This window comes from Eulemur rufifrons, chromosome 20, assembly GCF_041146395.1.
Source record: "Eulemur rufifrons isolate Redbay chromosome 20, OSU_ERuf_1, whole genome shotgun sequence".
Classification (NCBI taxonomy): domain Eukaryota; kingdom Metazoa; phylum Chordata; class Mammalia; order Primates; family Lemuridae; genus Eulemur; species Eulemur rufifrons.
Window position 1 is genome coordinate 6426819 of NC_091002.1, and position 13200 is coordinate 6440018.

The 13200-nt window shown below is 39.5% G+C and overlaps 1 protein-coding gene across 1 annotated transcript; it reads right to left on the reverse strand.

Annotated features, from left to right (window-relative positions):
- Positions 1-119: 119 nt before the first annotated feature.
- Positions 120-9161, reverse strand: HAUS3 (HAUS augmin like complex subunit 3). Its single transcript, XM_069496085.1, has 4 exons — positions 8245-9161; positions 6812-7248; positions 4528-4756; positions 120-353 (listed from the first exon to the last, which is right to left on the reverse strand). The coding sequence occupies exons 1-4, from the start codon at positions 9148-9150 to the stop codon at positions 120-122; spliced, it is 1806 nt and encodes a 601-aa protein (XP_069352186.1). The 5' UTR covers positions 9151-9161.
- Positions 9162-13200: the final 4039 nt, after the last annotated feature.

A 13200-nucleotide genomic window follows, 5' to 3' on the forward strand; every position in this document is an offset into this window, starting at 1 on the left:
TTAAATGAAATATTCCATTGGTCTCAAATTTAAAAATTTAGTAGTGTTTATTAGATATATTCTCCTCGTATGTATACAATATATGGCATATATAGTAAAGATTCAGTTTTTAGGAATTTTCAATCTTCAAGACCAATAGGCTTAATCTTTGATTGGGTTTCTAAATTCTCCACAATATCTTTCAGATAATCTTCATCTTTTAAAAAATATACATATAATTCTCTTTCCATTTGATGCAATTTATTAGTTGCCAAAATTTTTCTTTTTGTCTTCACATCAGCCAGAATATCAGTAAGGAGATGATTTAGCTTATTCAGTTGAGATTCAATTTGATGAAACTGCTCTGTTAACTCCTAAAAGAGGAAAATAAAAATGCTTTTAATTCAAGAAATTTATTCCTAACACTAATTATAAATTTAAAATGTAATTTACATGGAAAGACTCTAAATGATTTAATAACTTTCCGAAATTTTAGCAACAAATAGACCTCAATTAAAAATCCATAATATATATAATATAAATTCTGTGTAAAAGTAATTGCAACAACTTTTGATAGGTAATTTTAAGTGATTCAAAGCAAACTCTTACTTCCTGAAGAGTACTTGGCATGTAAACTGTTCTATGTATTCATTTATTCAACAATTACTGAATGCCTACCATGTGCCAAGCACTGTTTTAAAGACCATGGATACAAGAAGGAACAAAGTCTCCCTCATGGAATTTATATTCTGCTTAATTAACTAAATGTTGTTTTAGCCTAATTTCTGTTCACTCTAGACATAGAAGTTACGAAGAAAGCCTGGAAATTAAAACCAACAAAAAAGAATTACCCCAAGAAAAATCTCCATTTTTCTTTTTTTCATATTGTCTTTACAAGACAGAATTACATGTGACATTCAACAAAACCATCCTGACTTATCATGTCATTCTCCTACTCAAGAACCTAGGCATGCTGGATCTTTCACATTTAGTGAATTCAAGTTCCTTACTTTCTAGCATTTAAACCAGGCTATTAACGAGTTTCCATAGCTTTCTAATCAAGCATTCTACTCATAAATTTTAGCCAGTATCACCAAAGAGATTCTCAGAAAATCTGTAGCTGTTAACTACTTTCAACCTTCCATAGCTTCTCAGCATGGTCGATGAACATCGTAATCACAAGGGGTGGTTGTTATGAATATAGATTCCTGCACCCCACTCGAGACCAAATTGCTCAATGTCTGTGACAGAGCTAGGAACCTGCATTTCGACAGGCTCCCTGGTGACTCTAATGTACAAGTTTAAGAATGACCGCTTAAGACCTGTCATAAATGATAATTCACAGAGCAGTACTTCTTAAACTACACTTTTAAAAAAAATTAAGTAATTTCAACTTTACCTACATTTAGTGGTCTCCTTTGAGAAAAACTTGGTAAACACACCTGAAATTAAGATGCATCTTAACTAAGAGTATCATGTGATTGTTTCTAACCAGGTACTCTTAAGAAATGCTTTCTTACCAATATTCTTGATGTACAGTGTGGGAAAACATAGACAACTTTGAATTAAAAAATAATTTAGAAGAATCAGATACTGAATGTAAAGCTTTAGAAATACCCTAGCCATTTTAATTGGCTTATTTTTTCCTTGTAACGTACATTCAAAAGAATGATATGATAAAAATCTATGTCTGTCTATACCTAAAAGATCTTTTCTAATAAGTATGAAAAATAAAAACCATCAAAGGCAAAAATAATGTATACCCCAGACCCCCCCAAAGATTCCAATGATCCTACTTCCAAGAATGTATGTGAATGAAAGTATCCAACAACAAAAAGCTATATACACAAAGATACACACAATGTTGTTCAAGAACAAACAAAAGAAAAAATGAAGATTACCAAAACGTCCAACAGTGATGGCTAGGTCACAGAAATTATGGCATAGTAATTAAATCAAGAGTATTGCAACATTAAAAATTAAGAAAACTATTTAGAGAGTGAAAATGTTTATTTCATAATGCTAAGTAAAAAGAATACAAAAGATATGTAAGTAAAAAGAAAACTGCAGTCTTTGCTGAGGGTCACACTGAGCTGCCAGCTGCATCAGGGTGTCATTAGGAGTCAGCACCACAGTAGAAGACATCACAATCAAAATCAAGAACTACAGGACTGCCTGCCTCTATTTTTTGAGACAGAGTTTCACTCTGTCACCTGGGCTAGAGTGCAGTGGTGTCAGCCTAGCTCACAGCAACCTCAAACTCCTGGGTTCAAGCAATTCTCCTGCCTCAGCTTCCCAAGTAGCTAGGATTACAGGCGTGTGCCACCATACCCAGCTAATTTTTCTATTTTTAGTAGAGACAGGGTCTTGCTCTTGCTCAGGCTGGTCTGGAACTCCTAAGCTCAAGTGATCCTCCTGCCTCAGCCTCCCAGAGTGCTAGAATTACAGGCATGAGCCACCACACCCAGCCTGTGGACTGAGCCTTTTGATGGCCATTTTCCCAGCCAGAACCAGACCATGAACTGTTGGCATAACTACTCGGACTTCTCACTGCTGTGAGAAGGCAATGACTGCTAAAGGGAGTGATGTCTCTATATGCGAATGGTACTGGTATAAGTTCCTTTGCCCCATATCCTGGTCTCAGCTAGAGACAACCACTAGGCAGAAGGTATGTTTCCTGGGAAGATCTGAACTGGCCCCACCCCACCTCTCTGTCCTCCATCTTTTTCCCAGTGTGGTAAAGAGGGACCTGGGTACATGATGATCCCTACCCTGGGACCCTGAATCATGACTTAACTAATAACTTATTGGAAAAGTGTAAAACAAAACAAAACAAAAAAAGGAAAAAAAAGAAAACTATATGCCTTGCTTTGCAATTACTTACTAAAAAAAAGATGGCAAAAGAATACTAATATTAGACAAAAGAGTATCAAGACAAAATGCATTATAGGACTAGAGAAGGCCATTATGTAACACTTAATACTTTGATTCACCTCAATTTAAAAACTACCAGGATAATAATTCACTACAATTTTAAACTTGGATATAACTTATAGACTCAAAATACATAAAAAAACTGACATAGAACTACCTGAAGAAATTTTCAAATCCACCATCATAGTGGAGATTTTTACACAATTCTCTCACTAAAAGACCAAGAAGACATAATCAGTAATGGGAGATCTGTTAAAAAACAAATCACAGATATCACTTCACACCATTAAGATGGCTACTATTTTTAAAAATCACAGAAAATAACAAGTGTTAGCAAAGATGTAGAGAAATTAGAACTGTGCAAGTGTGAGGCATTCAAAAAGACTATCCATAGCAGTAATGATCTACAGTAGCAAAAACTGGAAATAACCTAAATGTCTGTCAACAGAACAGATAATTATATTGTGGAATTTCTTTTTTGTTTTGCTTGGGGTTTTTTTGAAACAGAGTCTCTCGCTCTGTCGCCCAGGCTAGAGGGCACGATCACTGCTCACTGCAACCTCGAACTCCTGGGCTCAAGCAATCCTCCCATCTCAGCCTCCTAAGTAGCTGGGACTACAGTCACATGTCACTACTCCTGGCTATTAGAATTTCATATAATGGGCCGGGCGCGGTGGCTCACGCCTGTAATCCTAGCTCTCTGGGAGGCCGAGGTGGGCGGATCGTTTGAGCTCAGGAGTTCGAGACCAGCCTGAGCAAGAGCGAGACCCCATCTCTACTAAAAATAGAAAGAAATTATATGGACAGCTAAAAATATATATAGAAAAAATTAGCCGGGCATGGTGGTGCATGCCTGTAGTCCCAGCTACTCGGGAGGCTGAGACAGGAGGATCGCTTGAGCCCAGGAGTTTGAGGTTGCTGTGAGCTAGGCTGATGCCACGGCACTCACTCTAGCCTGGGCAACAGAGTGAGACTCTGTCCAAAAAAAGAATTTCATATAATGGAATATTAACTATATAAAAGAGAAAACTATGAATGAAATATAGCTTTATCAACGTGGATGAGTCTTAAAAACATGTTAAAAAACAAGCAAGTTACTGAAAAATGCATACAGAATAATACCATGTAAATAAAGTTCAGATACATATAAAACTAAATATACAGTCTAGGATATATGTGTAATAAAACTATAAATAAAAGCAAGCACATGGTAAACAAAATCAAGCATACTAGTTACTCTTTGAAGAAGCAGAGAATTCTATTAGGAGGAGCATGTATCAGTAAGTATACATAGAGGATTTTAAAGATATAAAGGCAATCCTGTATTTGCTAAACGGAAAAAAAATGGGAGATTTACTATTTTTTTTAAATACTTAACACAAACATTACATGTGTGCCTGGAAAATTTTATAAATTTTTAAAATTCTGTACACACTCATCAAAACTATCTGAAAAATGTATTTACATGTGAACAAAAGTTAGGAGATATAAAAAATAAATTTTATTTTGGGGCAATGGGTTTGGGGTAATATTTTCCTTATGTTAACATTTTAATATATTTTACAACAAATATTATTTTCTAAAGCATTTTTAACTACAATGGCAAACACCCACCTGATCACTAAGCAAAAGCTGATTTCCTCCTTGATACAATGCATCACAGAGCATGTCCACATCATTATTCAGTTTGGACAGAAAGAATGAATGTTCTTGAGCAGATATTGCCAACTGATCTTGTACAAAAGAAACATCCTGTTTCAATTTCTTGGCCACTTCCTCCAGGTTTCCATGAGTTATAAACAATTTTTTTTTCTTATCCTCTCCCTCTAAAAGTTGATAAAGCCTAAAATATAATAAAAATAAAAATTACAGGAAAAAATTCTCAAGTACAGTTTTCAAAATTACAATCCACTGTATCGGGGCATTTGTGGGGATAGTTAAATAATAACTTATAAAAATATCTACACTGCTAAAATCAAGCAACTGAAGCCATTCTCACTGTATTACTATGTCAGTATTTAGTTTTATTTTTTTATTTATTTATTTTTTTTTTTGAGACAGAGTCTCACTCTGTTGCCCAGGCTAGAGTGAGTGCCGTGGCGTCCTAGCTCACAGCAACCTCAAACTCCTGAGCTCAAGCGATCCTCCTGTCTCAGCCTCCCGAGTAGCTGGGACTACAGGCATGCACCACCATGCCCGGCTAATTTTTTCTATATATATTTTTAGCTGTCCATATAATTTCTTTCTATTTTTAGTAGAGATGGGGTCTCGCTCTTGCTCAGGCTGGTCTCGAACTCCTGAGCTCAAACGATCCGCCCACCTCGGCCTCCCAGAGAGCTAGGATTACAGGCGTGAGCCACCGCGCCCGGCCAGTATTTAGTTTTAGATGTAAAATTTTTCTTGACTTTGCCATTAACCTACTTCACACAAAGCACATTTCAGAGATCCTCCCAGGAAAACACTTATTTCATGGAATATAACTATGATGTAGTAGGACCAGCAATGAATCTGAAACAGAAGACCTAGGTCTGAGTTCTCTATTGTGTGACACCTACGGTAAATCAATCTCTGAGACTTAATTTCTACATCTTAATATCTACCTATTTTACAGGATTGTGGAGGGATTAAAAGAGAAAAACTAAAAATGTAAACAATGTAAAAATAAATGTAAAATTAAAACAATGTAAAATATAAAATGTAAACAATGAAGATCTACAAAAATAGCTATAAATGATAGCAAACTTGCTATTCCAGTCTTGTCCGTATTTTGTTGGCAAATTAAAATCGTGATAAGCCATGAGGCCACTTTAATACTTCAAACTATTAGCCGGATATGGTGACACATGCCTGTAGTTCCAGCTAATCGGCAGGCTGAGCTAGGGGCGGTATCACTTGAGCCCAGGAGTTTGAAGGCTGCAGCAATGATCATGCCACTGCACTCCAGCCTGGGTGAGAGTGAGACCCTGTCTCTTAAAAAACAAAAAGCAGAACACAAAACCTTCAAACATTAATAGTAGAAAACTTCATCATCCTACAGGGCAAAAAGAAAAATCCGAGGCAGCACCTTCCACACACATCTGATAAAAAGAGACTGCTTTTTTCTTCAGAATTAAAAAAATGTATTTTAACAAGTTGTAACAGACTTCATAACACTGGTGCAAGCCCAGGGCTGCCAATTATGGTCTATGGGGATGTAACTACACAATTCTAGGGGGCACCATTCACATAGATCAAGTCAATGGCAGCCCCTGAAATTATACAATGAGGCAGCTCTATCCAGGTCCCTCATTTCTTTAATAAGAAAACAAAAGAATTAGATAATTTTACCCTAGTCCTGGAGAAAAATCAGAAGTAGGATCCAGATTCATAAGGTTTTAGACTATTTTAGCTCTCCAATTTCAGTATCCCTGTATCATCAACTGCTTAGACATACAGAAAAAGCTTGAGAGCTAGCATTCATTCTCAATGACTCACCTGACTAGACAGAAATGAGGTCTTCTCCCCTGTCTACTGCCACCTTCTCTAAATGCAGTCAGTTCCCTGCCCAGCAATACCTTCTCTACTAAGCTGTATTCGAACTTCTTGCCCCAAATCTAAAATCAGGTATGTAAATAATGACACCTAAAGCGGAATAAAACTTTGTATATACTAATTCTTCCACCCCACTCATCCACCCTCAGCTCTAAAGGAGCTACTTTCAGATCTAACATGAATGGAAAAGGGAGCAAAAATTTAAAAAGGAAAAGAAAGCACATAAAAGAAAAGTGGAAAAGAACAGAAAGGCCAAAAGCAGAGTGCAAAGAATTTTTAAAACTTCCACAATTTTAAATCAAACTCTCTAGGTATTTTACAAAAACAAAAGAAAAAAATTACTAAAGAAACAATAAAGCATACATACCTATGAGTAGAATAATCCTTGGTATCAATGGTATTCCTTTGATTTATCTGCTGAGAGACTGATGGATCTGGTAACATTTCTAATTGCTGGTAGAGCATGTTACTTTGACTAAGTTCTTGAACCAAATTTTCAAGTTGATGATGTATGTCCCAATGCTTTCTTAATTCAATTTCATATAATAACTGTAGAAGTTCAAATGATGCCTTTTGCTTTATCAATTGATTTAAAACTAACTCTTGCCTTGCTGTATAATAATCTTGTTTGGCAATCTGCAGATCAAAATCTCCCTTTACGACTGGCATAGTCAATAACTGGGCATTCTCTTTTACCACAGCAGGCAAACTTTTGTCTTTTATATGAGTGATTTGTTCTTCAAGTTTCATAATCTCACTGCTCAAGCTAGAAATTTTAGCATCCAAATTTTCTTTGCCAACAGCCTACACAAAGAAAAGCAATTACATTTCAAACTGTAGGTCTAAACCGAAAACAGTCTTAAAATTATTTTCACTTTCCATTTTAGGTGATCAGATAAGCTCAATGAACAAAAACTAATTTTATATTAGCATAAAGCAAAATTACAATTTAAAAAGGAAGAATGTGGACTAACTCAAGGGTAAAGCCAGTATGAAACACTACATTTTATTGTTACTACTATCAGACATATACAGTAATGGCTATGAAAACAGAGATCTTATCATGCTTGTTTTACTCAATCAAAACCATTATTAGCACACTACTCACTGAATCCAAGTGTATGCTATTTAAGTTTTTCTTAAAAGTTCTAATTATCTCAGTAGGTCCTAGTCAGTCAGATTTTAGTACTTCTACAGAATTTCTAGACTTCCTACATATTTATTCCAAAGCTTGTGTTAGTTATAGTAACTAACTTGGTGCTGGTATTCAGACTCAGAAAAATTACACTTTTACTCAACTATCTAGTGGGTACTTTACCAAGCAAGCTTTCCAAGAGTGCAGATGGATATCTGCTCATTCTCAACAAGGAATCAGGGTTTCAGTCCACTGAACCTGGACCTTTGACTTCATTAGCACCATGCTCTGGTTAGAGCAAACAAGACAGAAAACCCACAAAAAAGCAATTAGTCTCTACCCACATCATAAAAAAAAAACAAACCTCAGTTCAGTCTTATCTGAATTAACACAAATTTCAAATTCAGAATGCAAATTAAAGCACTCTTGTTTAAAATAAACTAGATAATGTGGTTTGGGTTATAATATCCATTTCTGCCCTCCATTAATGTGTGGATTTATTTGCATGAAAACACATATCACAAATAAGCACTGAACAAAGAGAAAATCAAAAAATTGTAGTTTCTTATTATACCCTCCATTCTAAAGTACTTTAATGGCAATATCATATCTTCCATTCCTAACAACAATTAAAATATGAATCCAGTCTCATATCGTATGTTTACCTTGCTGGTTAGGCTATGGAGATTCTCCTCTGCCCATTTGATACTTGACTTCATGCTCAAATTACTTGCTTTCAAGTGAATTAACTGATGTTGAGCACAAATGTATGCCAGCTGCAGCCTGGCCATCTCTAGTCGTCTCTCCTCAAGGATTTCTTGATTATCACAAACAGATGGTGTTTGTATATCTAAAAGTTGAAAATTTTCTTCATTTGAACTTTCAACTACTTCATGTATACCCTGAAAGAACTGTTTTTTGGTATATAAGGTTAATGCTGCTGTGCTTTGCTCTTCCTGACTTAGGTACTTTTCCAAAGAAAACTGAGATAAAAACACCAGTGGATTTGTCCCTTGACCCAAATTAGATTGCCTGAAGAACATCATCAACTTTGTAACTCCATCAGTAAGAGCCTGAAGTTCATTATTGATCTTAGCATTCACTGCATTTAGAATTCCTTGACTCTGCTTCAGCTTTTTAGTAGGTTCTTCATTAGCATTTAACCTCAGAGATCTGTGGCTAGTTACTGAAGCCATCAATTGGCATTTGTTACGTCGTTGAATTTTTAGGTTCTTTAATTTCTGCAGAGTTTGAACCTCAGTCTCTAATTTCTCCAGCTCTTTGTCACCCAATCTAAGTGTCTTCAATTCTGAAGTTTTACAGGTTTTAAGAACTTCATCCAATGCTGCCCCTTCTAGGATGGGCTTGCCTGATTTTTGAAGAATGCTAAAAGCTTCCAATTCTTTTTCAGACAATACATTCTGTTCATTCACATTCCCACAAAACCACTTCAAAAATGATGCATCTTCAACAGTCTCAAACAACCAGTCAAAATCTTCTCCATTAAGACTATCAGCTTTAGGATAACCGATTTTTTTTAATGTTCCCACGAAGTCATTTCCACAACTCATGGTTTACCCTATTTTTTAATATCTGATACGGGTTTATGGTGTTGATTTTTAGAAAGCAAATCCAAACAGAAACAAAACTAGTTTCACATTAAGTCCATAGAGAAGGAAAAAAATACTTTTAGAATCTATGATTCCTCCTGGGGGACAGAAAACAGGTATTAGACCGCAAATAAAGACGATTGTAATTTTAAAAGGAAGACATACAAATACCACATATTTGTGAGGAGGCTAACTGAAAGGTAGTTGTAGCTGCAATGTTTAAGATAAATATAAGCAATTAGAGTATTTCCTTAAAAACTGTAGCAGTAATGAAAACCTAATTAACAAGAAAAAATCTTATTTTTTTCCAAAGATATAATGGTTTACATGACGTTTTATGTAACAACAGTTGTTTTTAATTGACAGTAAATGGAGCCAAATAAACCCAAGACACTATCTGGCTAAGCAGCCTCTTTTCCCTGCCCTTCGTACGTTAAGAAATTAGAAATAAATACAGCAGTCTTTTAAAAGAATCAACTAAATATTTACCTCGGTGATTCAATTAGCACTTACCAAGCACGCAGGAATCAATCTCTGGATATGATCAACCCAGTGCTTCAACCAGAAGCAAGCAGTCACCGGGTAGAAATATTTCAGGTCTTTACTATTGTCAACAAACGCGCCACTGAATAACCCACGACGGTTTAGCCAAGCGAACCTCAGTGACGGCGACAAGTCCCACGGATTAATGACCATGAAGTCGCGATATACTTGACTCACTAGTCTCAGTAGTGGCAAAAAAAAACCCTGGGTTTTGTGCGTGTAACCCACTTATGACACCTATGCAGATTAATAAAATAAACATGCACAAAAACCGCCGAATCGGCGTTAAAAGCCAGCTGCACCAACCCCAGACAGGTGCCTGACTCCGCGGAGCTCCGGGCCGCCCTTCAGCCCCTCGCTCTGTGCCCCGAGACCGCGACGCCCGGGCAGCTACCGGCACGCCTGAAAGGAGCCCCCGGGGCGCAGGAAAAGAAGAGGCAGCGGGGTGCAGGCCGGGATCGCGGCCGCTCCTACAGCCCCACACCCGGGAGCCCACACAAACGCCCGCGCCACTCACCTCACGAAAAATCCCACTCCCCGCCTCAGAGAGCAGGCAGGCCAACACCGCCCTCCGCGCCTCCCGCGTCTTGCACTGCCTCACGGGAACGTCAGATGTACGCACGCGCATAGGGCCTGGGCGGTGTCGCGGGGTGATTGCGCAGGCGTAATTTCGAAAGAGGCGGAGATGGCGGGGCTCAACTTTGGGGCGGAGCTGAGCAGGCGCCGCTCCGCCCCCCGGCCCCGGCCCAACCTGCACCCAGACTGCGGGGCGTGGCACGGGGCGTGGCACGGGTCGAGGGTCCGCGCGGGGGGTCGGGGAACGGGGCCCTCTCAGGGGGGAGGGGGCGGGGCGTCTCCCCAGTGGGGGCGGGGGGCAGGGCCCTCTCCAGTGAGGAGCGGCGGGGCGGGGCGTCTCTCGAGTGAGAGGGGGCGGGGCTCTCTCCGAAGCTGCCCTGCGCGCCCCGCCCCGCCCACGTGCACCGCCCGAGCTGCGCGCCGCTCAGACGAGGTGGGTTGCCTCCTGCTGTCAGCTCAGCCTTCAGTTGTGTTTACAGTTCTGCCCTCAACCATATCCAAACCCACTTTTAGGGGCAGAGGGGAAAAGCCTAGGTTAGTAATTAGGGGCACGGACCGGAGCCGGAGGGTCTGGCCCAACCCCCAGCCCTGTCGCTGCCCAGCTGCGTGACCTGGGCAGGTCTGTACCGAGTTGCCTGTGTCCCGCCTGTGGAAGGTCCACTAATAGGGCTCTTCTACGACATAAAGAGTTCGTGTGTCCACAGCAATCAGAGCAGGGCCTGGTACATTTTAAGGGTTTAGGGATTGCTTTAGAATCTTTTACGATGAACATTATTTTGCAAAAGCACATAATTCCTAAGTCTTCACCTGACCACTAATCAAAAGCTGACTTCCTCCACAATCCCATTTTCAAAATGTTAAAAATAAACTCATATAAACATAGAGTGGCTATGTGTCAAAGATGTGTTTAAGTAGTGAGGATGGAACACTATTTCCAAGGATGCCAGAAACAGTTACATATGCCATCAATGAAAAGAAAGAATGCTGAAATAAGCTTGCTAAATTTAATGCAAACCCAGTTGATGCCCTACAGTCCAGTGAAACCAGACCTTTGGGTCATCATTTGTAGTGGACAGAATTCGTTTGCATCTCTACTAAACAAAAAGCATTTGCAATTTACCAGTCTTCTACACGTTAACCTAAATTTGCAAAGTGTGTGCTTTGGTCATGAGTTAATAGTACTCCCTTCCCCCAGTGTCAAATGACCCTAAGGTGACTGCTTAGATGATGTTCTAGTCAAGGGTGACTAGGTAAAAGTCTTTAGGATAGTTTGTCTTAATGCTTTTAAAGAGAAAAAAAGATTGTTGTAAGGCAGATATTGTGAATTAATCTTGAGTCAAAGATACTTCCTATTCATTCTTCACTTGTTTTACTTTTTTATCCTCCCCTTTTAAAAGTCAATAAAGCCTAAAATGATCTGAAAAACAAACATTATAGGGGAGAAATTCAGAGTGGTGCCTAACCTAGAGGCAGGGAAACCAGGGGAGCTGGAGCAGTAGGGCCCTGCCACAGCATCAGTGCTTCTGGGAACAGCAGTGGAGCCTGTTTGTCGGGAAGGAAGTGCAGGCTGTGCAGGGGACGCCTTCAGGAAATTTTGCTGAGGAGGCAAAGACTGAGGGAAGAAAGAGGGAGAGAGAGAGCACGCACAACATGACACAAGATGAGGGGGTGGGAATGCAGGGCTGAGGGGAGGATTTTTGGTTTTGTTTTGTTTTAAAATGGGAGGAACTTGGGGATATTTATAGACTGTGAGGAGGAACTCAAAGGAGACAGCTTTAAAGATGCCAGAAAGAAAAGGGGCTACTTTATAGAAAGAGATCCCCGGAGGGCAGGAGGGGTGCACTCCAGAGCCCTGGAAGTCATTCTGGAAACTCACGTTTCCTAGTGACTCCTCGGTGCTTTCTGGGGCCACAAATTGAATTACTGACCATAGTTATTTGTTTGCAAGGTGTTTGTAGGGCCATAAAAAGCTATAAAAATATAAAGTAAATTACAGTCACACCAGCCCTCAGAATACAAATGACCAACACAATAGGTTTAACTATGCAGACTTGGAAAGTTTTCTTGAGGTTGCATTGGAATTTAAGAAAGCAAATCTGTTATTTCCAGAACAAGCTTTCTTTTCACCAATCAAAATCATTTGGGGTTTTAGTAGGGTCAAAAGATAAGAGGGACCCAGGAATTAATCCTCCCTGAGAAAGCCCATGAGACTATAATGGACTAAACAGACTTAAACACAGAGCTGTGAGGACCACGTGTTTTTACTGTTTGCTTTTTCTCCTTCCGATTGGAAGCTTTTTTTCCCCCTCTTATTGATATTAAAAAGTATTTTAGGTTTTGGACAATGTCTTTTCAGACTATTTTTAAACTTTGTAAGTGACAGTCTGATGTTAAAGATTATTTGTTTTTAGATGTGGTTCTCAACGAAGATGGTGGGACTCTATTCTGCAAGCAGTGGGGAATGGGGGCCGTTTCTAAGTGGGAGAGGCATTGTCAGATGTGTTAGAAGCATGATTCCGCAGGAACAAAAGTGGCAAGAGACAAGGTGCAGGACAGCTCCTGCAGTGTGGGGGTACGGAGAAGAGAGCTGGCACCGGGCAGCCTTTCTTCCTTTTCTTCCTATTAAGAAGAGAGCTGAAGACCATGCTGATACCAGGGGGTTGGAGGAGGGTGGGAGAAGATTTTGTTTTCTGTCCTCTTGACATCCATGTGACAAAGGGGGAAACTCAATCCCCAAACTCAGGAGCAGGTTTGGATCAGCACCAAACCCAACAGAGGTCACACGGTGGCCAAGTGAAGGGCAGCAGGGGGCCAGGAGGGCTGGCAGGGGATGAGTGGGCAGAAGACCCTGGGCGGGGTTCTCGTAAAGGGCCTCACGACAGGCTGAGGATG